We start from the raw sequence: 27,688 nt of genomic DNA on the forward strand, positions 1-27,688 counted from the left end.
AAATTTGTAAAGGCAGTGCAGTGTTCTTTGCCCAGATCTGGGTAAACATGGGAGTCTTGAAACATAGGCTTCAATCTGGATCTAAAGTGGGAGAATTTATGCAAGCCACATGCCTGTTGAGCCTCAGTTTCCCCATCTGTAAAATCCTGGTGCTAATAGTGGTCCAGTAACTAAGCAAAGGTATGATGAAGCTAGGTTGTTCTTTACCAATATCTGAGGGATGTACATTTGGAAATCTCTGCCACCTTCCTCTGTCTTTCCAAGACGCCCGAGGCTGGCCCAGAAATAAGCCCCTCAGAAGACGCTTATTCTAGGGACTCTTCAGAGCCAATCCTGTGGGCTTCAGCTGTTCCCGACGTATTTCCACTCTCTCGCCTTGACGGTACACAACCCCTGGCAGTCTCCTGGAACGTTCCCCTAACCACTGCTTCTGATCAGGGAGCCGTTCCCTTCCTCCCGAGGATGAGTCACTACGTTGCTTGCTTGCTTGCTTGCTTGCTTGCCATTGTGCTTTTTTTAAGTTCGAAAAGAGAGATGTGTCAAATTTAAAACTCAGCACAGCACATCTATTTAAAGTGCAGAGGAAGAAGCCTTTGAGCGATTTGCAGAACCTGAAGGCCTCAGCCCCAGTCTTTCCCGTGCTTGCTAAGGCCCCGACTTGAAAGGCGGGCGGGTGCTTGCCGTCTGAGCCCTCTGCGCTGGGGACGGGGAGAAGCCTCTCTGCGAGGGCAGGCGGGAGCAGGCAAAGGCTTGCCCGAAGGCGAGCCCTGGGGACGGTTTCCAGCCTCGGCGCCCCGGCCGCCCACGACACACGGGGCTGGGGGTCCCCCCGCGCCGGACGTGGCGCAGGCAGAGGCAGGCTGACAGCTGTGCGCAGGCACGCGCGCGCTTGCCCACAGGTGGTCTGGGGCCGGAGTCGGGGGCAGCGCCCCTCAGTCATCGGATGGCCTCTCCTTTCCAGCTCCCCGATTCCTGCCCCTGAACGGTCGCAGAGAGGGGTGCTCCGGGAGCTTGCTGGCGTCTCAGGAGGAGTGGAGGAAGGTCCGTCTTGGGCATTTGCTTCCTTCCCTCCGCTTCCCAGGCACAGTCCCCCCCAGAGCTGCTGTGCAATGAAACCCTTCTCCCCCCCCCCCCGAGCTACCCCCCCCCTCCCCCCCCCCCCCCCCCCACTCCCCGGCAGCAACCCTCTCTGCAACACACGTTCCCGGGACAGAACGGACAACTAGGGGGTGGCCTGGGAGGCCTGTGGCGGGAAGGCATCCCAGGAGGCTGGGCAGTGCCCTTCCGCAGAGGCCTTCACGACTGAGCGGCGTTTTGTCAGCCCACGCGCTTGTCCATATTCCTGCGAGCCGAGCAACGCCCGGCCTGAAGTAGGCCACAGTAAATGCTTTCTGAGCAACTCATGTTTCAGAATAGCTGGCAGATTGCAGTAAGGCGGAGGGATGCGTCACGTGACTTCAGAGTTCACTGGTTCCGATTACCCCACTCCGTCTGAGAAGCCGTTTTTGCCGAAATTGCACATATGTTCCTGAAAAACACACACACAGTTGTTCTCTGGTGGAATTGTTCCCTCTCCCAAACCATCAGACACTCCGTGTGTTAGACTCCAGAATAGTCTCCGGTGGTTTCAGTTCTTCTCATGCCTCAGAGAACTCTTGGTTAACCCAATGGCTTTTCCTGAATGGCTTTGAGGGGGACAAGGGCCCTGGGCTTTAAGAGGGCGACAGCGCGGCTTTACCTTCCCCTGGCAAGCAGAGGAATCAGTGGTCAAGTCCGGGCAAACAGAGGCATTCTGGGAGCATGCAAAGAGTAGAGACACGCACAACAGATGGCAGGGGCATCAAAAGCTTTAAGAGTCACCTTGAGAGATAATGGCACCCAGGCGAGGGGTTGGGAGACTTTTGTACCCTCTGACAACGAGGAAGCAGGGAAGACAAAAGCTATTTGCCAGATTTGTGCGCACGGGTCTATAGAACCGAACGATGGTTCTGCTATAATTTACACCAAGGGAGGCTGAGCCTCCTGTCGTCTTGTCCAGAAATAAATGGCATCAATCAGCTGACGAACTGTTTCTCTTGCCTCCTGATCATCTGGTCTTTTTTTTTTCTTTTTTTTTAAACACAGGGAGCATTTAAATCCTATTTAGGCACCTAATGTGTAACAATCTCCTTCCGTTCACTAGGCCCCAGAAAACTGACAGATGCCCACCCCAGGAGACACGGGCATGACCTGGAGACCCGTATGTCTCTGGCCCTTGGCCTGGCTGGGGGTTGCCATCGGGCAAATCCGGATTCTTGTGAACGGGGAGCCCCAGGCTCTGACTGCCAGAGGCAGGGAGTAGAAGGGGATCCCTGTGATTCCCTCACACTTAGTCCCGTGCCAGTCTGCAGGCCTTGTGTACCTTTGACAGATGGGCAAACTGGGGTGCACAGAGGCTACGTCACTCACCCCCATGTCACAGAGCCAGGCCGGAAGGCCAGTCTGACTCTGAGACAGAACCTTCGTCCTTGCTGCTGGCTTCACCTGGGTCAAAGCCAAGGTGAGCAGCAGGTGCGGCGGCCAACAGATTTTCAACGGATGTTAAAAGAAATGTTTGTTCCTGGCTCGGAGAAAGAATATGCTACCTCCCAGGCCCAGTAAAGGTCAAAACCGGCCTTTCTGCTCTACGGAAGGATAGAGGGACGAGCAGCAGGGGCCGCTGGCCGCGCCCTCCTGGCGTGGAAGCCCAGCGGGCCGGGGCCAGGATGGTGGCAGCATGGGGCCTCTGCCATCCCCCTCGAGCATCTGTTCCTCTCTGTGGCGTGGGCCTCAGCTGCTCGTGAAAGGGATCAAGCCTCAGAAGGCTGTTCTCCTTCTTTGAAGCTGACAGCTTGATGCCTGTGGAAATGCAATACTATTTCAGGATTTCATTTGAAAGAGTCTTCAAAAGAGTGACTCGAAGGCTCCGTTGAGCTGCCTATTATGGCGCTCCTCCCGGCCCGCGTCCCCGTTGGTGAGCCCGAACGCGGCATCTGCGGTTTCGCACGTCACCAGGCAGGTGATGCTCTAAATTAGCATCTGGCTCATTCTGGAGGGCTGTAACTCTTCTTGAGCTTTCTCTCCCAAGAAGCAACCGCGACTTTCACAGCTTGTGCCTTTCTTACATTGCGTTTGAAACGATCCTCCAGGAAGTTGACCGGGTGAACTACGTGAGCTTCGTCCATGCTAGACATGTTTTCAAGACCCCCAAAATAAAGGTTATGAAATTGCTACTGTGAAACCAGGCTAGCCGGGCCCACCTCCCAGCCCCGGACCCTCGGAGGCGCACGGGACCAGACAGGCCTCCCAGGAAAGACGGGGCACGAGCAGAAAGCACCGCATGAGCGTGAGGGAGCATGGCGCCAGGCCAGGCCATGTGCCGCGTGGGCAGGAGCCGGAGGCCAGGCGGCCCGCACGGTCTCTGAGCTTGGCTCCGACGCCAGCGCTGCGGGCAGGCCCCACCTTCTGGTCCCACGGCACTGGGTCTCGGCCACCGCCCCCGCCGCACTCTGCCTTCCCTGCCGGGCTGAGGTCCTCGAGCGCCGAGTCACATCTCCTGTAGCTTTGTGTTCCCACACCTGGCACGGAAAGTGTGCAACGTGTGCTGACATGAACAGGGAAGGGAAAGAAGAGAAGGGGAGGAGAAGTCCGCGGGAGCAGAAACTGATGGCTTCTGGGGTGGTTCTTTATGTAACTACCCCGTGCCTCAGCAAAGAAAGCACCGTGCTTTCAAGAACTGGAAACAAGGTCCCGAAGGCGCATGTGTGCCACCGAGCCCAGGTTAGGAGCACTGAGCCCTGTGTTTCTAGACCCTCTCTCCCTGGGGCTCAGCCTGAAGAGAGGCTCTTTAGCAGAAGTATCAGGAACATGAGGCCACCCTGCCTCTCCTGCTTCAAGAATAAGGATCAGTACTGCATCTGGACTCCGCCGGGCACCCGGCACCTCCGTGTCCCCTCAAAGCAGCTAGAGCATCCGCTTTCTCCACCTTCACATAAGCTTCTGAGCCAACAACGATCCAGTGGCCACGTTCCCACTTCAGAGGCAGAGTCATCACAAATCTAACCTGTCACCCTCCAGCAGCTGGAGCTCACCATTTAACCACCGGGCAACGGCTTGCCTCCTAAGTCCGTCATTCACACAAACTGTTCCCTGTTGTTGTCCCATCCACCCCCCCCTCCGCCCCAGGTAAGACAGTGCCTAGAGAGACACTCCATTCACCAAACATTGCAAACATTGGCCAGAGACGGCGAGGCCCTGCCCTATGAGGATCTGGCCTTGCTCGACATTCCAGGCCTCTAAGGGAATGGCTCTGTGCGCACCACTCCTCTCCTGGGCATCTGGCACCGTGTACTCCTCCGGTGGCCACCCCATGCGGGGGTAGGGGGTACAGGCCTTCCAGAGGGACTCCCTGCTGCTCCAGCCCCCAAACAACAGTTGGCCCAGCTATAAGGAGAGTTGGCACCTCCCCTGCCTTTTTATTTTTTGTGCTATATTCCAGAAGATGTGGGATTTTTTTTTTTTATAAGGCAGAAGAAATCTCTAATTCATAAGGCGCCAGGATAAAATCCTTGAGACCACAAGCCAAAGTTAACTGCAAGCAGTTTTCTGAATCTCGGCAAGAGAGGATGCTGTCGCACACAGGTAGCTACGCCAAAAAACCGACACGAGCCCTAGAAAGAAAACAAGGCACAAGAAAACCAAACTTCCACAGAAAGATAGAGTTGTTCTATTTGGTAAACCGTTTGGTCCACAGACCGACTGCATCCTGTTAAGATGTTCCCCTTGTCAAGGTCCATGCCCGCTGCTGGAAGGATCTTCCCATCTTTAGATGTGTCCACTAGCACATCCGACTGATTTCAGTAGCTCTCAGCGAGAGCCAATTTAAGCTGGTTTCTCTGTTCACACTGCCCTCAAGAGAGACCAATTTCCAATTCCTCTTCAGACTCCGAGGCCAGATGTTGCGGCAAATGTTACAGCGAAGCGAACCTAGACAGCGATCCCATGGCACTCCCGGGGGGGAGCACAGGACTGCTCAGCTCTTTCTGTGGCTTGGACACACACTGGCTTCAGGTCCATTGCTGCCACCTCCTCCCAGCCAGGGTTTCTGATGGGACAGGCTTTTGCGCCAACACAGGGGACCTTGGAGAACAGACGGTTCCCGACGAGGCTAGGGGGCAAGTGACAGACTGACAGCAGCGAGGCCCTACTGCATCTGGCAGCCTGAACTGGGCAGCAGGTCCTGCAAATGAGAAGCCACTGCCTTCGTTAGGTAGGTCATTGTCCCATAAGCGCCACTTGGAGCACTGTCGTAAAAGAAGTGGCAAATGCCTGTGGCTTGGTCTTTCTCCAGGGTGTCCATGGCTCCGATTGACATCTGCAGCAGGAAAAGAGGCGAAGAGTGAACAGAGTTCCCTCTCAAGCCCTGGGATGCCCGTATGTGCTGGAAGCCAACAGCCCCCAGAGGAGGGCTCTAAGCCCAAGGGCAGGAGCCCAGAGTGCCCGGGGTGACATCCAGCCTCTCCTCTGGGTACTACACTGCTCCCGCGTGCCCTCGTCCGCAGTGCGTTACCGACTCTGTAACGAGAGGACGGTTCCCTCTACCTCAACGCCGGCACAAACGTATGCCAAACCTATGCCAAAATGAGTCTGTCCGTTTCCAAAGATCTTTGCATTTCCCAAGTGGCCACTGTGCCATTTTTCTAACCAAACGGTTGACATTTTTTCACCATCTGTGATGACATTTTCTTTGAGAATAGTGTTTCCTACTGGATACAGAATCCTCAGCCTTGACAGAGATACATGCCAGCCAGCCTGCTACCTTGCCTCTGTCCCCGTCTCGGCTGGGGGGTGACTGCGCGGGCCTGGGCACACCCACCTGGTCCTGCAGGAACAGCTGATTGGCCATCTGCACGATCTGGTCCACGTGGATGATGCCCCCGATGCTGTTCATGTTGGTGTCGGAGAGCAGCGTCAGCACCATGATGGCCTCCACCAGCAGCTGCCGGTACTCGGGCTGTGGCACGCGGTTCAGCACCGACTCGACGTGGACGGCAAACTTGATCTCCTGGGGGGTCATCTGCCAAAGGGACCGGCGGAAGGGTCAGGAAGGAGCCGAGGACAGCCAGCCCTGCTCCCAGCACTGGCCACGGCATCCATTGGCTCCAGGGCTCAGCCCAAATGCTGCCTCCTTTCTGGCCACATTCTCGATGCCACCAGCCAGAACCCTCTGGAGTGGGAGGCCGACAACTTCGAGGTGCGGGGGTGGGGGGGGTGGAGTTGGCCTCGTCCTAACTTGATTTGCCCACCCCACTGGACTGGGGCATCCAGGGGACAGGGCCCTTGGCTTATTCCTCTTTCTTCATCACTCCTTGTGGCATATAGCAGTGGGTCTTGGGCGGGGTAAAAACTAAGTACTCAGTCTGTGAAAGAATGAATCGGGGGAGGGAAACCAGAAAGACGACTGTTCTGGGCGGAGGGGGCCGGAGGAGGCTGCACAAGGCTCCAACGTGTGGGGCGTGCAGCTTCCCTCTTCTCTTAATAGTGCCTTAAAGGGCAAAGGTAAGGCTCTTGACAGTCAGCTACGCAGTTTCTGAGGGGCCAAAGAAAAGGCAATGTTGGCAAAGGTGGGAAGCACGCCCTAGAGCACTGGGGGGAGAGCCGCAGGAGGTGGGCGCTGGCGTTCTCCCGTCATACCTCTCTCGTCGCTGACGATGGGAGCACGTAACCGTCGATGGACAGACCGTGGCACTGGAAGCAGAACACACACAGCACGGTTCAGTCAGATTCCAGAACCTGGTTAGTAACTGTGCACACACGTTCGCACACACTCCAGTCCCTCTGCTCTGGAAACCGGCATGAGGGCTGAGCACGCCAGACTGCTAGTGTTATTTTTAGAGAGCTTGTTCTCACTGCCCCCAGGCTGTGTTTTCGATGGAGCAATTCTAGGGAGGCAGCAGGCATCTTTCAGATCGCGCGCGAATAACGGCCCGGGGAGCTGCTGGGTCCTCCTCCGTGGAAGCTCCGCATTTCACTTGGCAACCAGGCCCTGGCGGCTGTGAGGCCCCCTTTGGTGCCACATAAAGGGAGATTTTCATGGCTCCTGCTGGCGAAGTGATACTTCTGTGCCTTTGCAGGCATCTATTTTGAGATGACTATAAGAAGCACCAATCACAAAAGACTCGAGCACATGCACAGACATGCACACGCGCACCCTCGTATATAAATATCAAGTGCCGGCTCGACACAAAATGCTGCTTTTTCGTAATAAAAGTGTCTTGGTATCGAACTAGGAGAAGTCTGGATGGGAGCGTATGATGCCCCAGGAAGAGTGGGGAGGTTTTCTAGGAAGCCTGTTCTAGTCTAATTCGAATTGGTTGCCTGCTAAATCCCAGGGCCCTGGCGGGCTGAGGACAGGGTGGCGGCAAATGCCCGCGCCTCGTGAGCAGAGGCGGAGAACGGCTCTCGTGCACTCTGCTGCCGTGTGGGGACCAGCTGCGTGAGGACAGGGACCATCCTGACCTCCCCGTGCTCAGCGCCGTGAAGACCTCAGTCCCCACAAAGCAGAGATGCTGAAGCCCCCTAATGGACCAGGGGCCCCGGCCCCAGAAACAAAACGGCCGAAAGGTGCTGTGCCTTTGGGAAGGGGCTTGTAGTGTGTGCTCCTTCGGGATGACTTTCCTCTCCTCTCCTGTGCTGAAAGGAGCTAACAAAAATCGTTTAAAAAAAAAAAAACCAAAGAAACAAAAACCAGTACTACCCCTGGTTCTTAATTTGCACCGAAGCTTTTAACTGAGGCAGTCCGTGCCTGGGTGCAAGGAAAGACGAGCCGGGGGGCGGGGATCCCGGGGGACACACAAGTGCTCTGGGCGGGGCTGGGGTGCACAAAGGGGCGTGGCTTCGCCGCTGTCCCCTCCTTGCTCACGCGCGCAGGCGGACTCTGCTGTGTTCCGGTGAGTGCAGTGTGGGCTGTGGCTTCTGATGACCTCTGCTGATACCGCCACGGCCCCAGGCCGCTGGGAGCTGCAGCCCCGTCGGATGGCCACAGGCATAGGGGACAGCTGGCTAAAGGGAGTGGGTCTGGGGTCCGCATCCTCTAGGTGGAGAGGCAGAGGCGGCCCCAGGTATGTGGGGATTGTGCCTCGGAGCACCTGGGGCCTGACACGGTGCCCTGCAGACACAGGAGGTGCCCGCGTCATGTTGCTGAATGGTGTGGACACCACGCCTGCCCTGAACACGCAGGAAGCTAAGGCCTGGGGCCGCCATTGCAGGTCGCCGACGTCACATCCAAAAGCCTTCCCCGCCTTCTCCGGTTTTTGTCTACTTCTGACTTTTCTACGTTCCAGAAATACGTCAAAGGTGGTCCCACACAACTTGGGCTGCCGCCCGATCTAACTTGCTGTGGTTTCAGCCAGCAGTTCTCAGCCGGGACAGTGCTGCCCAGGGGACACTTGGCAATGTCCGGAGATAGTTCTGATGGTCACAACTAGGGGTGGGCGTGGGGGTGCTACTGGCATCTAGTGGGTCGAGGCCTGGGATGTTGCCTAACATCCCACAATACACAGAAGAGCTCCCACAAAGAAAGAATGACCCGGCCCCGAATGTCAGTGGTGCCAGACATCAGAGGTGAAGAAACCCTGCTCTAGGCTGGGGGCTCCCCAAGTTCGGGAGCCGTATCTGCGGGCTCTGCAGCCACATGCTAATACCTGCAGGTGCCACCATGCCTCACAAAGGAATTAAGGGGGTGGTTCGTTTCCCTAGGAGTGTGTGCTCGCAGCGACAAGGCCAGTGAAATGCAGTACAGTGGCCAAGCTTACCTTCTGAAGGATCTTCCACACCTTCTGGTAGAATCCCACAGGGACCCTGTTGATGGCTCCGTCCAGCCTTCTCCTGCGTAGCCACTGGCCCTGGCGCTCCCCCCAGCCAATGTGGTGCCCGCCTGAGTCTGATGATGAAGTGCCGGTGGGCGAGGATGGGGTGCTGCACCTCTGCAAGACAGACCGCGCACGGTCTTTAGGAACCTCAGAGCCGGTATCCCACGGGACTGCTGGCCAGCATGAGGGATGACTCAGCAAACTCGTCAAAACACAGACCACCTGCTCAGAAAGGAACATGGTTCCTTGGCTTAACTCTGGCCACTTCTGGAAGCTGGACTGATTCTGTACGGGTTTGGTTACTGATCTCCTTTTGTGTCCTCCTTCCAGCCCTCGAGAGGTAGTACAACATCAAAGGACCTTGACCTCACGGGGCAGACCAAGCAGGGGAGAGTGCGGGCCCTGGGGTCAGGCTGTGACTCCCAAGTCAACACCGCTGCATCCATCCGAACACTAGCTCTGGGCCTCGGCTTCCCCTGTACAACGGGTCACAGGCAGACCTGCTTCAGGGAGCTGTGAGCACTCACTGAATGAAGATACAGAAAACCTTGAAAGCACGCCTGGCTTGTGGTAAGTGTGCATGGGACACAGCTGTCCCGACCGAGGCCCTCTGGCATTGCTGCAGGAGGGCTGCGAGAGAGCCCCCAGGCCGATGAATGCCCAGGTACCCACTTTCCTTGCACCGTGCCCCAGGGGGGCAGGGGTCACCTCCCCATACTGCAGGTGCTGCAGACAACGCAGCACATAATAAGGGGGAGAGGGGTTGCTCTGGAGGGAAAGACAAACAGTAAAGGCTGGGAATCCTTATTTAGTAGTGGGGCCTCCGAGATGACGGTACATCCACCAGTGCCTTTGAATCCCTTTGTTCGCCTTTTCTCAGCATGGGGCTCCATCCTCACCGGGCCGATGGCGGCCGCCGAGCCAGAACGCGGGCTTTGCTGAAGCAGAGGGAGCGCGTCATCTCGTTCCCACCTCCTGGCCTGAGGCTGGCCTTATTCTGGCCTTCCAGAGCCAGGTGCTGGGGCAGGGCCCGCCCACGACTGCAGATGCAGCTCACAGAGGCTCCCAGTGGGGGTCTGGAGCCGGAGGACCTGAAAGCCGAGCTGGCTCGGTTTGGGGGTGGGGGTGGGGGTGGGGGTGGGGGGGCCGAGGCCGTGCCGCACCCCTCCCCGCAGCAGAGCTCACAGCCTGCTTTCTGCCAGAGGATGGATTCTAATCTGCCCGTCTACAGGGCATTAGAGGGTAACTTGCATCCTTCCATGTTATCTTGTTCCGAACTATCTCGTACCTTCATTTCTCAATGCACAACATCAAACTTAAAGGTTTAAAAATGAAATCCAAATGGTAAGCATGCTAGCAGGGCAGGAGGCAGGAGTTCTCCCTAGGTACTCATTTTGACTTCATCGGATCTTATTTTGAAAAGGCTGTTAGGCTGGGTTATTCCATAGGGCTCATTACTGCCATTTAAATACGGCAACAATTAGATACAAATAAAAGTAATTACAGCCGCACTCATCAATGACTCAGCTGGTTTTCTCCTTCTACTTTCAAGAGGAAGATTAAGACTCGCTTCTGCCATTAGAGTATTTCCTACTCCTGCACTTGATCTGGGGCCTCAAGCCAAGCCAGGGTGTTGGGAATATAAGGTGCTCCTCAGCACGTGCAGGCAGTGGCTCACCACCCCGGCTCAGAAGAAAGGCACAGAACCAATGCCCCGAAGGTTCCAGAAGCTCCTGGACAAAGCTCAAATCAAGAACTTCTTGGCTTTCCTTCTAGACCCTCTTCATAATGACAGTCACATGAAAACACTTAAACCTGTTCAAAGCTGTGGGAGTTAGGGATGCGGTGGGTGCACGAGAAGGGCAACAAGAGGACTCAGACACCACAAACGAGGAGGCGGTGAGGAGGGCAGTCGGGATGCGTGGTTTACCGCAGACTTGGAGGAACGCGCACTGCTGGACACGGCCTGGCTCACAGAAAACAGCTACAAAACAAAGAGAGTCCACTCAGTCACGTGCAGTGACCCCAAAGGACGCAAGCAGAGAGGGGGAGCACAGAACAGCATTGAGAACCCCCGCGGCAAGAAGGCGCAGAGGCGGCGGGCGGGCAGAAGTTCTCACTCACCGTCCAGGCGAACAGCCCCAGGCACCAGGCAGCGCAGAGCTCGGGGCTCCGTGCCATGGAGGACTTGGGAACTGCTCTTTCTCGGGATTTTGAAACGTTACCCATTCTAGTCCTATGTGGAGGTGTCTCATCAAGTTAGGACACTATTTTCTAAAGTCCTAGCCACAAAATGCTCATCTTTTATGTCAAGAGTTGTGAAAATCTGTAGAGATCAATAAAATACCTGCCCATAACCAGCATTTAGCATCTGGCCCCTACTGGCATTAAATAGATATTTATTAAACGAACAAGTAAGAGAAGGCTGATGACCTTTGGCCAAACAAGTATTTCCTCATCTAAAAATCTATAATGTATCCGTACCTGGCATGGGAATAGTGCCTGAGCACAAACTGTGCACCCGTGGTGTTCTTGCAAAAAGAGAGTCGAAATTTAAAATGCCAAGGCATCTCTAAAATTTGGGAGAGAGAATAATATATTTCCTTGATGTAAGTGGCCAAATATAAAACTTGTATTGGCTGAATCTAAACCTAGCAAAGAAGATCATTTTGTCCCCGTAATATACAAGGACAGTATTAAATGGAGGCAGAAGGAGCCACCCATAGTCACCCACAGTGAGCCACGATCGGGGTATGGTGCCACCGAGTGGCTAGCAAAGGAAGATGTTTGGAAAGTGGGTTCCTGACTTGGAAAGAGCCTAAGGTAGCCGCAGAGACAACACAGAGAAGCTGTATGTCACTCCACAACTCCTCTACACTTGCTCAGTCACAGGAGTGCTTAGGAAGAAGTGGGTCCCGAAGGTACTGGGAAAGAACATATCCTTACACTGTTTTCCTTCCAGGGTTAAAGTCCACACCCCCCCCCCCGCCCCGGGCAATGTGAGGACAGGAATAGCAGTATTCTTTCTATTCATGTAATCAATGACCACGTTTTACTTTCCCCTACTTACTTCCCTTTTTTTGCATAGAAACTCCTGGCAAGGCAGAGCCCAGAACCACCTCTCTCACAAATCATCCTATAAAACCCAAAAGCTTGATAAATGGATTTTTTACAGGCGTGTGGAAGGCCGTCTCTCCTGCTCTGCCTGCCCGCCACAGCCGAGGAGTCACCTCCACCCAAGCGGATTTGATGGGCAAAACCACTCCCCGGGCCATCACTCTCCATATTCGCGGTCTTGCTCTCCACATTCAAGCCAGAAAGAACATGAAGCACACACGTGAAGGACGGAAAAAGACAATGTTTCACCTGGTCACCAGCACTAAATCGCTTAGTCATCTGAAAGTAAAAATACATCAGGACACACAAAACAGCCAGTTTCAAATCAAGGATACCCTACTTCTATCACCCTCTAGAAAATCCAGGGAAGTATTGGCCCAACTGCTGGGTGTGACCCACAGGCGCCTCAGGGACTCAATCTACTGAGTCATCATTTGAAATGGAGAAGAGAATCTGAGTTCATTTCCCACTCGGGTCATGGTCAGAAGGAAGCTCTGCTTCCTCCTACAGATCGGTCAAGTCCTAGCCCCGTCCCCGGCACACGAGGACTCCGAAGTGCTGCGGCCTTGCGGTCCTGGGGGGTCACTTCAGATGGAATGTACCGTGAAGTAAAAAGTGAACCAAGAAGAGGGACACCCATGGATGGTGGCAAACACAGGTATCATGAGCATTCTATTCTATTTCTACCTTCTTCTTGCTATGTCATCTGAAGGACACATTTCATGGTGAGATGATTCAGTGACATCTTGCACGACTCTACTTTTGGAATAGCTGTGGCCCACCACCGAGAAAGTGTGGTTCTCGGCAATAGAGACAAACACGGGTAAGGGTGTTTTCCGGAATGTTCACAGAATTCTTAGATATCTGGGTAGACTGTGTTTAGATTTCAGGACAGCAGGGATCTCACATCCTATACAAAGAGCACCCTGCAGGCCCTGGGTTTCTAGCACTTTCTGAGGTGAGCCCAGGCATGAAAACCACTTCTTTCCCGGCACTGCCACCAAGAGTCCTGTCTTACCTGTTTCATCTCGCTCCTCAGCCTGTTAATGCCACTCCTCTCGGTTTTGGTGGCTCCAGTGTGTCCCACTTCGTGGATGGAGATGGCAGGGCTGGATGTGGAGGAATGGATAGGTCGCACTGGAGGGGAAACATACATGTGGTTCTTAGAAACTACTAGCATCCGTCCTGAGGGAGGACTACGTGCCCTGTGCTTCTTTTCAGCCACATCTCTCTCTCTCCCACTCGCTGAGAAACTCCAGGACAAGACAGCCTCTCCTGCCCTGGCCAGCGCTCTGTTTGCAGCCCCTGGACCAGTACCTGCTACATAGCACATGCTCCACAGGTACCCGAGAGAATGGATGAAAAAGTGAACATCACTTAAGCAGCATGCAAAAAAACCCAGAGCGGCCATAAAACCTTTAATGAATCAGTTGGTTTTTAAAAAATAATTTCCTCTCCAAAAGCACACCTTCCTTGTAGGAAACTGAGACCACCCCACTGAGGGACCTTGGGGCTGGAGAGGATGTCCAGGGAGAACAAGCCGACTAAGGGCTGCAGGCAGAGGAGACCCCCCTGCCGGCACACGAGGGGCCAGGGCCTCCGTCACCTCACTTTCAACCTGCTGTGGCAGCCTCTGGACCAGGGCGTCTGCGCCCCGCCCCTCCCCGCGAACCACTTCTCTGGGCTTGCGTCACAGCAATCATTCTGAAAGGCAAGTGTGATCATGTCACTACACACTTGGAGTCCTTCCAGGCCTAGCTCTGTCTTTAGGATGAAGCCCTCTGGACTTGAGTCCCACCTGCCCCCAACCTCCACCCCCGCCCAGCGCTGCACTCCTGGCCAGCTACACGGGGCTGGTCCCACCTGCCCCCCCCCCCCCCCCCCCCCAGCTCTGCACTCCTGGCCAGCTACATGGGGCTGGGCATTTGCCCAGGCTGCTCCCGCCCATCCCACCCGCTCCCCTCTGCCAGGCCCTCCCTCTCCTCTGCAAACCCAGCTCGAAGGTCACTTCCTCAGAGCAGCTTCCCCTGAGTGCCCAGCCTTCCCACCCAGCCCCCGCCCCCCCCACTGAAGCCACAGAGGGAAGGGTGCTGCCTAGGACAGTGGAGATGACTAAGGAGCCCACAGACGCCGACATTTGAAGGACAGCAGGAAGGAAGGACACCAGGAAGGTAGAAAAGAAAAGCCAGAAGCTACAGTAAGGCCTGTATAGGGTGGGCAGTAGTTGGAAATATCTCAGATATCTCAGGATTTAATCAAAATTCTAAGACTGAGTTTCCTAACTTATAAAAATTGAATGACAGAAGACAATTAACAAGTGATGTTACATGTAAAAAGACGGCAATTAGCCTTGCTTGCAATTAGACGTATTTATAGCTTTCAAGTGACATTGCTCTGTTCTCAATTTTGTAAGCATCTATAGCTTTAGACCTAATAACAAATTTTTAGTAATTATGTGTGTCAAACCACGTATATTATTTTGATGAGCAGGAACACATAAAATATTTATTTTGCAAATTTACATTTCAAGGACTGTGCATTTGAATAGAACTGAAAATTACTTTTGGAAAAGGATCTCAAGCACTCCTTCAGGAAAGGAGAAAAGCGACCAAAACACATCTGATTGCATGATGCCATCTTTGTTTGCTGGCTGGTGCGCACTCTGGGGAAAAAATATGAAGTACCCAATGTCCTTCTTATTAAATAAAAATGACAGCCCACACGGCATTTCTTTGGCTTGATGAAATAAATTTGCCAATGTGTCTGCAAATCATTTTGCTTTATTATGAGGGGGAGAAATGATAATTGCTTCAATTATAATTAGGGAGCATTTGAGAACAGAATTCCACCAGGACTCGGGCGATTATACTTCCTAGCACAGCAAACAAGGTTCTGGTACAGATCAAAACTGAGTGAGCAAGCTGGAGTGAAGCAAACTCAGCAAGAAGGTGCCGTGAGCCCATGTAGAGCACTCTACTCCCCCGAACATTATCGGGGGCCTGCTTGCGAGTGCTTCTAGCCAAACCAAAGGCGGGGTCCACTCCGGAGCCTGGAAAACACAGCCCTTTCATCCTGCCCCCCCAGTCACGTCGCCCCCTCCTCACACGCGTGCACCAGTTACGGCGGGAGGAGGGAGGTGGCGGGCCGGGGCGCAGAGGGGCGCGCACGCACACACGACACTGGGGTCACAGAGGCCAAAAAGCCGAAATCTTGAACCTAGGACTGTCCATCCCCGTCAAGTCGGAAGCTGCCCCTCGTGGATTCTGTCCACAACTGCAGTGCCGGGAGACCCCAGGCCCGCCAGTCCGGCCCCCTCTGGCCACCCCCAATGTGAACAGAGCATTTACTTACTGCTTTTCTCGACGCCAAACTCTTTTCCACTCAGAATATGGTGCAGGAGGCTTTTCATGTCGAAAGGGCTGAGGTTCATCAAACTTTCAGAAGCTTCTTCTCCTACAAATACACACCTTTTAAGTGGCTCTGACACAGGGCTGGTGGCACATAGAGTCAGGTGGGCCTCGGGAAGGCTGTGACAAAGGCCATTGTGACAGGTGTCCCTGCTCAGGATGACCTCGCTACTGTTTCAGGGCTGAACTGTGCCACTCCTTGGTGATTCTAAATGCTGTGGTTTAAATACTCGCGCACCTAATTTTTCACACTGTGATGATTCCCAATGTTGGAATGTGTCCCGTCGCTGACTTACATATTTAAATGGGTACGATTGCTCCCAGTGGAGGTGTTAGGAAATGGGGGATGACCTCTCACCGCAAGGAGATACCGTAGGAACTTAGCTATCGGGAGCAGGGCACAAGATCCTCGTGCCTCATTCTCCCTGACGTATGAAATTCAGCATCTGAACAAGAGGACCTGCTCAGAAGCCCTGCTTCCAGAATACTTGGGCAGGCTCCCCATGGGGCAGGGTCAGAGGGGTGGGAACCGCCCCCCGAGAGTCCACCTGCGTGCCTCGTACCTGAGCAGTTCAGGCTCCGTGCCAGCTCCGTGGCCATCACCTGAATGATCAGTCCGATGCGGAGTCTGAGCATCTCCACGAAAAGGCTGGGCTGCGCCCTGACGTACATGGCCAGGTAAACAACAATCTCCTGAGGCAGACAGAAGTGGAGACAGCGGTTCAGAGACTGGCTGCGGGTGGCTGCTGGTGGCGGGACCCCTGCCCCTCGCCAGCCCCGACCTGTGTGAGGACTGCGATGCTGATGTCCTGCCCGCTGGCTTCATAGATGAGTTTTGTGAGCTCCTCAGGGGGCAGAGGACTAGGAAGAAACATCAAGACACACACACCATGAAAGCGACCTAGGAGGGGTGCCTCCTCGCCTCTCCAGAAGAGCCTTATTTTCCTGTAGGAAGCTCCCGAGCGACAGTGTTTTTAGAAAGACCCTCCTCCTGGGGCGCCTGGCTGGTTCAGTCGGTTGAGCACCCGACTCTTGATTTCGGCTCAGGTCACGGTCTCAGGATCGTGGGATCGAGCCCTGCATCGGGGTCCCTGCTCGGCGCAGAGTCTGCTTGTCCCTCTCCTTCTGCTCTCCCCACCTCCCCCGGCTCGTGCTCTCTCTTCCCTCAACTAAATAAATCTTAAAAAACAAAACAAAACGACCCTCTTCGTGAATGGTGGATGGCACAGATGCCCCCCCAGAGCCCCGCGGTGCCGCACCCAGGTAAGGCTGCCAGGCTGAAGACTTACGCCGAGATGGTCTTCTCCCGGGGTTCCGGCGGCAGGCCCACCGTGAGCTGCTTCTGGTGTGACAGCAGGTCCGTGCAGGCCTACTCACACGGGGAAAAGGGTGAGGGCCACGGTGATAGCCGGGGGCCGGGGTGGGGGGTGTTTAGCAAAGCCAACAGGGAAGTGTCACCACCAATAAGACCATAAATTTACCTTGACAAACTTTATGACCCACGGTGCCATTTTTTTGAAAATTCATACATAGACCCCAGACTGAGCAATGCAGGCAGGGTGGGGGCCCTGTGAGCTCTGTGGCCTGCGCCCGGCTCTGCAGGGCCCACTAGGGTATTTAGTGCCTGCCCAGCATAGCAAACACACTGCACCCCCAGCTATTCCACAAGGGAGACGAGCTGTCATGAGTCCTAAGATGCCAATGTTAAGGGTTAATGACCACATTACAGTCTTAAGTTGCCAGTTTCCCCATTACTCACATCCAACAGACACCATCACCTTTACCATAACACTGAAACCTAATGTCTTAGAAAGCAGTTCTGGATTTTGCAGCACCTCGGGGTTAAAATGTTAATCATGACTATACTGCAGATGTGCTGAAATAAGAACACCCTGTTTAAGGGTGCCAGGCCACAGAGCATTTTCATTTTATTTCTTGGTAAACCTTTTTCTGCAGCTAAAAAAGAACAAGACTAATCAACTTGAATTTCATTTCCTTTGCTTGCCCTCCAAGAGCAGTAAGAGGTCAGTGAGGAGGGCCTGTTGCATCCGTGTATTCGATAACTGGTTTTCTCTACAAATAGAAGGTGCTTGCCTCTAGCTTTGTAACAGAAAGAGGGCACGGGGCTGGAAAGAACAAACGGAGGGCCCGAGTGCGCTTGCTCTGACCTCTGCCAGGACCTCCACTTTCTTCCTGAGCAGGCCAGAGATGTAGCGGATCAAACCCCACTCCTGATACAAGCCAGCCTTCCTGTAGAGCTCGCTGAGAAGGTTGTGAACTGTGACCCCATGCTGTCCGGAGAGATTTGTGTCCCAGCTGGGGCCCCTGTCAAGAGATAGAAAACCCCAGAAGTATGGCCTGGAATGCTTACAGGCCGGATTGTCTTGTAGCAGAGCTCACTTGGCAGGGAGGGAAATGAATCACTGCACATTCTGCCAAGTTCTGGGGGCCCTCCCGGTGCCTCCGAGTCTAACCAAGAGGGCTCCATCTTACCAAAGCATCCCTTCTATTTGAAACAGAAGCCTAACATCAGGAAGCAGTGAGCTCCTGGCCTCACTCAGCCTTCTCATCCCAGGAGGCCAGCACTAGTAGGCAGAGAAGGGGACAGAAGTCTGTTCGTGGTGATCCTGGATACTTAGGGTGAATCATGGCCTGGTTTGCTGGAAGGCCAAGAAAACTAGAACAAAGAGTCAAGGAGAACAGAGCAAGCTCGAGCTAGCGAAGACCATACACTTACTTTATTACATACAGAATGTACAGAATGTCCGCTTGGTCCTGTAGGTTCACACAGTCTTTCAGCTGTTCCACCAGCTTCTCACAGTCCACATCACCCTGGTCATCTCTGGGCCGCTGGGAGTCCTCTTCGGGGGCCTGGCCACATGAAAGCCAAAAAGCAGGGGAGAGGGGCTGAGCGTGTGAACGCCTAGAAGACCAGGAAGTAACACGGGGTCTTGGAACTCTGTCACTGCTGGGTTCCAGGCTTTCAGGGACTCTCCTGTAGCTTTTTATTTATAGGTTTCACTCTTCCTGATCAGTGAATCATTGTGTTACTCGATGTTTGCAAGAGATCAGGCTGAACAGGTTAAAATATGTATAAGTGTTATTTATGCAAAGTTGAAAAACAGGTGAAAACGAACCCCTGGTATTAGAATTCAGGGCTAGTGGTTCCCACCAGAGTGGACGGGAAGGGAGGAGGCCACTGGGAGAGCACAAAGGGTGGTCCCCAACACCAGGCAGTCCCCAACACCGGTCTTCTGCTTCTACCCGGTCTGCCTTTCTCTAGCTTGTATTGCAATAAAATATCTTTTTGAAAGCAAAACAAACACAAAAAGCATGTAAGTTTTAAATGACCTAAAATTGAGGTTAGGTTAAAAGATTCTCCAGTAGACACTGAATCTTTCTATTCATGTGCAATAAAATCAAGGGAGACTTCTAGAGAAAACAAATTATGGGAACCGGTGGAGAACACCCTGAGATTTTATTCTCCTTAGGGATTTTTTCTCATTTTGTACCCTGCTCTGCAAATGGCCCAGCCTTGGCTGGCTGGCAATCTACCCAGCCTGGTAGTGAGCTAGCTTATTTCCTCTAGTGTGACAGATTCTGATGCATTGTGGATATGGACACAAGGCAGACTACAGACAACTAAGTGTGTGGGTTCCCAATGAAACCCAGAACTTCCAATCCCCAAAGTCCTAGACATCAAAAAATATGCTCTCTCAAGTTCAACCATGTAAAAGAGTTCTTAGGACTACACCAGCATTGAAAAATATTACACTTTAAAAAAAAAAGTGATTCTAAATACTTTACCTTTTTTAGGAGTGGCTGAGGAGAATCAACAAGATTTAGTGATTTACGGTGGGCACTCAGAACTTTAGTTGGCAAAGTCATGGGAACAACTGGAAAACAAAAGAATAAAGCCCTTCTGAGGAGGAGGAAGGATAAGATACTTCTTTTGAGAGGTGCGGTGGCTACTCCTTATCCAATACAAACCAACTGAAGGAACGATTACTTACTTAGTTTAATTAATATCAGCAAGAATGTACCATGTAGCCACATCATGTGCTAAATCTGGGAACAAGAACTGAGCAGGACACGGATCTTGCTTTAAGGGGCTGAATTTCCCTTTTCCCTCCTGGAATTCCGGGGAAATGACATAGCATCTGAGGACTGAAAGGAGCCTTAGAAATGACTGAGGCCGACCTTTGTCTTTCAGCCGAGGAGACTGAGAACCAGGAAGGAAGAGCATGTGAGCAAGGTCACTGGCCCTCTCGTAATTAAGGCATCCAGCTCCCGGGAGTCCGGTGTGCATTTCACTTTGCCAGTGCCCCGTGTTGGAGCTTCTGGTGTTTCACCACCTTTGGATACTACCATTATCAGTACTTATTCATCAAGCCATCTGTGTCTTCCAGGCTAGATCATATTACTTTGGGAAAATAGGGGGCTTTCCAAATAGAGATGAGGCATATTTAAAAGGCACTTATAGACCTCCAGGTTACACTAGTAAAGGACACACACATTTTAATTTTACTTCCTCTCAAACCCCCACTAACATGGCAGAAAATAATTTTCTTAATTAAAAAAAAATTTTTAAATATTTTATTCATTTATTTATTTGAGAGAGAGAGAGGTAGCAAGAGAGAGCACGAGTGGGAAGGAGGAGCAGGCTTCCTGCTGAGCAGGGGATCAATCCCAGGACCCCAGGATCATGACCCGAGCCCAAGGCACACACTCAACCGACTGAGCCACCCAGGCGCCCCTAATTTTTTTTTTTTTTAAAGATTTTATTTATTTATTTTAGAGAGAGAGAATGAGAGACAGAGAGCATGAGAGGGAGGAGGGTCAGAGGGAGAAGCAGACTCCCCGCTGAGCAGGGAGTCCGATGCGGGACTCGATCCCGGGACTCCAGGATCATGACCTGAGCCGAAGGCAGTCGCTTAACCAACTGAGCCACCCAGGCGCCCGCCCCTAATTTTTTTTTTAAGACAAATCCTCAAGAAGAGGGAAAAGCGGGAGAGAAGACAGTAGTAGTGACATTTTGGAAGCGGGAAAGCTGATGAAGGAAAGATAATGGACTGAGCAGACACAAGGCAACCAAACCCCAAGTCTGCAGTGGGAACAACCAATAGCCAGTCAGGTTTAGATCAGAGAATCCTTAGAAGGTTCAGGAGCTTGCTGCCCCATACACCTCGAGAATTGGGGGGTCTGGAAGGGGTATCCAGAAATAAGGAAGACTGGAGAGAAGCTGCGTAAGAAGCAGTGAGCTCCCTAGATACCTTCCTCCAATCCATACAGCTCGGCAACTGCCTTGCTCACCTGAACAGAAGACTAGAGGGCACTTTGAAGGGGTAAAAGCAGGAGGCAGGGCATGTGGCATGTCTAAAGGACTGGGCACAGTCCTCAGGTGGAATAAGCGACCAAACAGCTCCATGCAACCAGACCCTGACCTGTCAAAAAGGAGATCACAAAAGAGACTGTAGACTATCTCTGGGAAATCTACCCAGCCTATACCCATTAATCCCCCAGGGCCCACACCTCCACGCTGAGAGACTGGCATGCGTGAGCCGATAACCAAGGAACACCCAGCATTTGAGGAACGACTAACATGGAAGACCAAAACCCAAACAGGAAATGTTGACTTGGGGGACCTGGAAACCATTTAGGGAAAGGAAAATGTAAAAACCAGACCCAAAGGCCCTGCTATTAATATTCTTAGAGTAGTACGAAATTGAATTGCATGCACAAAACAAGAATGGATGCAATTCAGGGAACAGAGATTGAAAACATAATAGCCAAAGTACAAAAACTCAACTGAGGGGTTGGAACAAAAAGTTGAAGCAATAGCCCTCAGAACAGAGCAAAAGACAGAGAAATGGAAGACTGAAGAGAAACTATAAAGCCTTCTCCAGGAGGTCAACACTGGAATCCGAGAGTACCAGCAAGAGAGAACAGAGTAAATGTAGGGAAGGAAATGAGTCAAGAAATTTTTCAGAAAAACTTCACAGGACTGAAAAACATAAGTTTCCAGGTTGAAAGGGCGCACTGAGCCTCCACACAGTGGATGAAAATAGACCCTGATCCAGGCATATCACTGAAGTTTCACAACCTGGAAGCACAGAAGATCCTAAAAAAATTTCAAAGAGAAAAACAGTTTTTGTGAAGGATCAAACATCAGAATGGGTTTAGATTTCTCAACAGCAACACTGATAACAAAAGGACAGTGAAGCAGTGCTTTCAAAATCCTGATGAAAAATTCATTTTCAATCTAGAATTCTATACCCAAACTCTCAAATGGTTATACAGAATATTTGTAGGTGTTTTCAGACTCGCAAAGTCTTGACAATTCTCCCCACCACGTTTCTCAGGAAACTGCTGGATGTCTTGACCAAAATAAGAGAGTAAGCTAAGAAACAGGAAAAGTAGAGACACAGAAAATAGGAGAGCCAACCCAGGAGACAGGAAGTCTCCAGAAACTCTCCAGGATGCTGGTGAGGGAAGATCCCAGGATAAAGTTGACAACCCAGACATGGAGGCAAGCAGGCAAAAGGGGCAGTGAACTTCAGAAACGAGCAGGTTGAGGGCTGTCATTGCTGTGCCCGCCCCTCTGCCATTGTACCAGTTGTTGTTTTTTTTAACCCTTCGAAACTGTTCTGGAATGTGTTCCACTAGAGGAAGAAATCAAGGAAGAGGAACATGCCAGATTCAGGAACCAGGGAGGCCAACTGAAGAGATAAGCAATAGAGATTACGGAGATAAAAGAGAAGTCCCAGGATGCCAGGTATGCAACGGGCCTGGAGAACCATCAACCGGACAGAAGGAGACTCGTGGAAGCTAAGTAGTACAGATGACAAACTCATGGATATGACTGACCTTGTGGAAATTTGTATTGTGGGCCCCTGGGAAGTTGGGAAAGGAAGCAAAGCAAAATGAAAAGATAGAGCAACCTTTAATAAAGTTAATAGTATTACTGTCTTTTAAAGTTAACTTTAAATTTAGTATTAACTTTAGAAAAACCAAAAAATAAAGATAGTACAATCACAGTATACTATAATGCTCAGTTGAGAATAATATTTGCATACATACGATAATATAAAGAACGAATAGTGATTTAACTCCGCTTTAATACAATGACATCACTAGGTTATGGGAAGCAAAGTAGAGGAGTAGTGATTTAGGACAACTGAATCCTCATCCACATAAGAGAAGGCCAACAGATACTGAATCAAGTCGACGCATCAAAAGAAGGCAAGATACACACATTGTTTTAGAAAAGCAGAGATATGTAAATGCCAGTTGAAAGTGGTTGCCCCTCTGTAGAAGGACTGGGTCAGTGGGGAGGGGAGGGTGGAGGCAGGAAACCTCTGCATTTTGTTGTCTTCTAGAATTCTCTGACTTTTAAATTATGCTCATGCATTACTCTGAGAAGTTATTTTAACAGGCCAAAAAGAGTTAATAACGCACATGGAATTTCCAAACCCTTTGCTTTTGCCATCACGGAAAGTATATCCCGGGTGGAGTGGATGGCACTGAAAACATGGCTGTCTTCTGTCTTCTTACAAAGAGGGGGCAGATAGCACTTCAAGGATGTGCTTTGTAGGAGGTGGTTGATATACTGGTCAAGTTCATCTTCGCTTTCTGTAACTGGACAGGCAAGAGAAAGAGCCAGTGAAAACAAGCTGCAGAAATATTCTCGATGTGTCATAGCGACTGTGTGTAGCACGTGGCGCTGAGGAGATTCAGTGGGAGACAACATTTTGATATAGATATTTGTACCCCCACTCCTGGAGGGTAAAGACATTTACAAAGATAATGTACATGTTTATAAAGTTATTGTTTGGAAGCTCTTCATCCTAGGAAAAGAAAATATAGGTCAAGATAGATACACATCGTACCAAGATGAACTGAATGCATATGAAAACCTGAGGACCAGCAGCGGACATCTGATCTTTTAATTGGTCACGAGTGAACTAAGCACTATGGAATGCCCAGCCCCAATTCCACGTACTATGTAAAAGTAAAAACCAGTCACTTCAACCCAAAACCTTGTTCAGTTTGAGAAATATTATATGCATAGGATGGATTTCATCCCTCATATCCAACCAAACCTAGATCACTCTACCATTCCTTTGAAAATTCAAGCAGTTGTGTTTCTGTCTTTAGAATATATTTTGTCAAGAATCCTCATTCCTGAAACTCTTTGTCCCTCTGGTTTAAAAAAAGCCCCACTTCGGCAGTTTAGATTTTTAAACTGGCATTTTATTCATTTTAATAGATGCAAGTTTCCAAAGCCTCTTTTTTGTTATGTTAATTACCAATCATTTTCTGTGCTTGAGTCTCGGGGCAATTTTATCACAATGCCAAGGTTTAAATAAATTCAATGAACCACCTGCCAAGGCATTCCAAGCCGTACCTTGATTATAGGTGTCTTCCAAATACCCTCCCAAATCTGAATCGGGACTGAAGCTCCCTTCGCTGGCATCATCAAACAACTTCTCATCACAGTCTGGATCCAGGAAGGTCAGATATGTGTAGAAAGACGTGGTAAGAAATTCCGAAAGGCTCCCTAATTTTACTCTGCCAAGGAGACTCTATGTTAGAGATACAGGTGCATGTGGACAAACTTCCACTATGAATCAGAGAGAGACTTTTCAACCAGATGGTGCTTCTGCCAGAATCGATAAATACGTCACTGCAGATCGCCCCACATAAGTAGTCAGCCAAGAAATTAAAACAAAAATTCAATACCAAGTATAAAGTGGGAGCACATAGCATATTAAAAGCCAAAGTGAATCATGCTGATTTCTTACTCCCAAACCCAACACAAACAGAAGTCTATTTTACAGAACCAACCAAAGTTTTACAAAACAGATTGACTAAACCACTTTTAACCAGAACCAAACCAAGCCTTGGGGGGGTTTTCTGCCCTAAAACAACTGGACCAGAACAAAACCTACCATGCAATACAGTCACCCAGGAACAGGCATATGAGAGGAGGCAGTCTCAGAAGGCAAAGTTCTTTCTAGAAGGAATGTGATAGGGGGCCATCCCCAGACCGGAGCAGGTGCCCAGAGTGGCCTTATTACATTTTCAGGCTGGGAAAAGTTCCACTGAAAACTACAAGCTGGGTTTGGCAGTGTGGGGTCCCAGGTTCAGGGAGCATGAGGGAGGGCCACCGTACAGAAAGCTGCCACTGTGTACTTCTTAAAATGTTAGCTCCAGGGGCACCTGGGTGGCTCAGTCGGTTTAGCGGTTTAGCGTCTGACTTTTGATTTCAGCTCAGGTCGTGATCTCAGGGTCCTGGGATCGAGCCCCAGGGCGGGCTCTGAGCTCAGTGCAGAGTCGGCTTGTCCTTCTCCCTCTGCTCCTCCCCGTACTCACTCTCTTTCAAATAAATAAAACCTTTAAAAAAAAAAAAAAAGGTAGCTCTGGAGGCAGAAGACAATAGGATCTGGAGCTACCAGCAGCAGATGAGGACTTAGTTGAAAAGGCTGAGAGAAACAGTTTAAGGAGCACACTGAATGAAGCACGAGGTGCAAGTGAATTCGTGGGTGCAGGAGCTTCAGTGGGCAAATGGACTACTTCAAGAAACATGGCCTGAGGGACGGAAAGAAAAGCCTTTCGTTTAATGAAGTAAAATCTTTTTCCCTCTGGGGCCCTGCCCGTTCTATTGACTCTTTTGCCTTGAGACTGGGGACAGGAGGAAGTGAGGTACAAGCGAGTGTGCAAAAGAAGACAATGGCAAGTTTCTCTCTGATGGAAGTTGAAAGGAGTCAGGTCAAAGGTGGAATGGCAGTAATTTACAAAGGATAGCAAGCTACCCCAGGTGGGTCCAGAGGGAAAGTCCGGCATCCAGGGTGAATTCAGCTTTTTAAAGACCCTCAAGCCTAAGGAAAAGCCAAAATGAGATTCAGTTTTAATTATCAAGAACTTAATAGGAAAGGTAGCCCATGGAGCCTAGACATTCCTGTTTCTTTCCACGGTTCTCTGAGTCGTCTGCCATACTCTAGAAACAGGAGACCCTCCTGAAATTTTTAAGCCCTCGTTCAGCTCGGCATGGAGATCAGAGCCTGGTTTCTGTGTTCATACAGAGCTCCTGCACCTATTCATCTTGTGCACCTTGCTCTACTGAGCCTACAGCCCAATGTCTATAAAATAGGAATACAGCCCACCACGTGACAAAGTGAAGACTCAATCAGACGATGCACACAAAGCAACACAAGATGGACTGCAAGTGAGCAATTAACTGCAGACAGTATCCTTTTTGACAATGATTAAATTCACGAGTTTATTCTGAAAAGCAGTTAATTACGGGTGTATGGTATTTTCTCTTGGCTGTGATGCCATCCACCAGGTGGTAGCTTATCCAAACTGGACGTGAAATGTACAAAAGTGCATGTCAAGTGCAGTTATGGTGCTAGCGCTGGAAATGTGGATGGCAAAATGCTGGGGACAGTCTCGCGGACACTCCCAGGAGAAGCTCGGAATGAGGGCCATTCATGTCTGCAGCAAAACCCCGCAGTAAGCTCTGTGAGCAGAGCTGCTACTCCCAGCACTTAGAAATACAGTGACTCAACTCTGAGGACATCAGGCTAAGTGAAATATGCCAGGTACAAAAAAACGTATTGCATGAGTCCACTCAGATGAGACACCTAGAGACGGAAAGTACAATGGCGGTTGCCAGGGGCTGGGGCAAGGAGAACGGGGGCGTTGTTGTTTCATGGGGAAAGAATTTCAGTTTTGCAAGATGAAAAGAGTCCTGGAGATTGGTTGCACAACCATGTGAATGTATGTAACATTCCTGAACTGTACACTTTAAAATGGCTAAGATGGTAAATTTTACAGTATGTGCATTTTACCGGTTTTCTTTTTCTTTTTTTTAAGATTTTATTTATTTGACAGAAAGAGACACAGTGAGAGAGGGAATACAAGCAGGGGGAGTGGGAGAGGGAGAAGAAGGCTTCCCGCTGAGCAGGGAGCCTGATGCGGGGCTCGATCCCAGGACCCTGAGATCATGACCTGAGCCGAAGGCAGACGCTTAATGACTGAGGCACCTAGGCGCCCCTTTACCGCAGTTTTAAAAAACATTACAGTGGCAGCAGGGTCCCCAGTGTGGCAAGATGTGAGGACGGCTGACTTCAATGCCCAAACACTTAGCAACTGGCATTCTATCAGGGACCCAATGGAAGACTTCAGGGCCCAGAAGGGTCACACCTCACTCAGGGCCGGCTGTACAGTGAAGTTCTCTTAGAACCCTTCTTGCATATTCCAGGGGATTTGGAGAGATCTGGGCACAGATGCTATCGAGAAAACCTCTGCCTTGTGACAGAGGGTAGAAAAATGGAATCGGTTTTCCCAGGAGGTGAGCCCCCTATCACTCAAGGCGCTTACCCGTACTACCGGGGAGCAGCTGGTACTGTGGGCCTGCAAACCGGAGTACGTATTGCTCCACTGAGGATGAGGGGACAATGGTCTAGGCAGGCCCCTTCAGGTGCCCTGCTCTGAGGGCCACCTAGGGAATTTATAAAGTTCTGTGAATTATTCTTCAGGTGACAGCACACTCAAGTCAATTCAAGGAATGTTTACTGAGCACCTGCCAGACCTAGGCACTGGGTGTTTTCTCCCAGGCCCTTTACCAGAAACAGGCACAGCATCCCATACATGCAATCCAAGAATGCCACCTCAGAGAGACTTGGTACGTTCATCTACCTATGCCCCAAGCCTCCTGGCACCCGTAAAAGCTTCACCAACACCCACAGAAAGCTGCTTTTGAGACGATTCCAGTTCCACATGGGTGAATGGGTAGGATTTAACTTCTTTTTTAGTCTAAAGCTTCATGCTTCTCATGTTCAGCAATTGATATGAAAAGTGGGAGAAGGGCAGCAAAAGACTTTCAAGAAAGGTCGCTGATACTTTAAAAAAAAAAAATCACAAATTACCTGGCTCCTCCAAAATATCCATCCTCTAGTTTTCTAATTGTAGAAAGAACTGCAGAATGAATGTCTGAGCCATCATTTGCTAAGGGTGGGGGAGAAAAAGACAAATGAGTTTACTTAATCTGGGAATACTTTTTGGTTTTGGGGGCATGCGCAGAAACATTTTCGTCAATACAATCTAATTAAAATACTATGAAAGATTCCTAAGCTCAGAAACCAAACTGCTAAGAACCCCCTTCAGTACTTAGCTTTGTCTATGGGACTCGTTTTAAACATTTTGAAAAGGGCCCAAAGCAACTGTGGGACATGAATCAGGCAGATCAAGTTCACGCAGTTACTGAGCATG

General features: G+C 50.9%; 1 protein-coding gene across 10 annotated transcripts in view; it reads right to left on the bottom strand.

Annotated features, from left to right (window-relative positions):
• Nucleotides 1–4,721: 4,721 nt before the first annotated feature.
• PHKA2 (phosphorylase kinase regulatory subunit alpha 2) overlaps nt 4,722–27,688 on the bottom strand; it is a 75,451-nt gene continuing 52,484 nt past the window's right edge. For 5 of the 10 annotated variants that reach the window (XM_035000364.1, XM_035000391.1, XM_035000407.1 and 2 more), the window contains 17 exons: nt 27,346–27,424; nt 23,820–23,983; nt 22,871–23,050; nt 19,220–19,308; nt 18,150–18,283; nt 17,581–17,737; nt 16,702–16,781; nt 16,195–16,273; nt 15,976–16,105; nt 15,357–15,458; nt 13,024–13,142; nt 12,255–12,284; nt 10,819–10,872; nt 8,832–9,002; nt 6,712–6,765; nt 5,894–6,094; nt 4,722–5,392 (listed from right to left, as the gene is read on the bottom strand). In XM_035000364.1, coding sequence (XP_034856255.1) covers nt 5,222–5,392; nt 5,894–6,094; nt 6,712–6,765; nt 8,832–9,002; nt 10,819–10,872; nt 12,255–12,284; nt 13,024–13,142; nt 15,357–15,458; nt 15,976–16,105; nt 16,195–16,273; nt 16,702–16,781; nt 17,581–17,737; nt 18,150–18,283; nt 19,220–19,308; nt 22,871–23,050; nt 23,820–23,983; nt 27,346–27,424 — 1,994 coding nt within the window. In that variant the 3' untranslated portion in view covers nt 4,722–5,221. Of the gene's footprint in view, nt 5,393–5,893; nt 6,095–6,711; nt 6,766–8,831; nt 9,003–9,793; nt 9,980–10,703; nt 10,873–12,254; nt 12,285–13,023; nt 13,143–15,356; nt 15,459–15,975; nt 16,106–16,194; nt 16,274–16,701; nt 16,782–17,580; nt 17,738–18,149; nt 18,284–19,219; nt 19,309–22,870; nt 23,051–23,819; nt 23,984–27,345; nt 27,425–27,688 lie in introns of those variants that run through there. The other 5 variants (XM_035000373.1, XM_035000382.1, XM_035000399.1 and 2 more) reach the window with 5 other exon arrangements.

Source organism: Mirounga leonina, unplaced genomic scaffold, assembly GCF_011800145.1.
Source record: "Mirounga leonina isolate KUSES-001 unplaced genomic scaffold, KU_Mleo_1.0 Mir_101595, whole genome shotgun sequence".
NCBI classification, from domain to species: Eukaryota; Metazoa; Chordata; class Mammalia; order Carnivora; family Phocidae; genus Mirounga; species Mirounga leonina.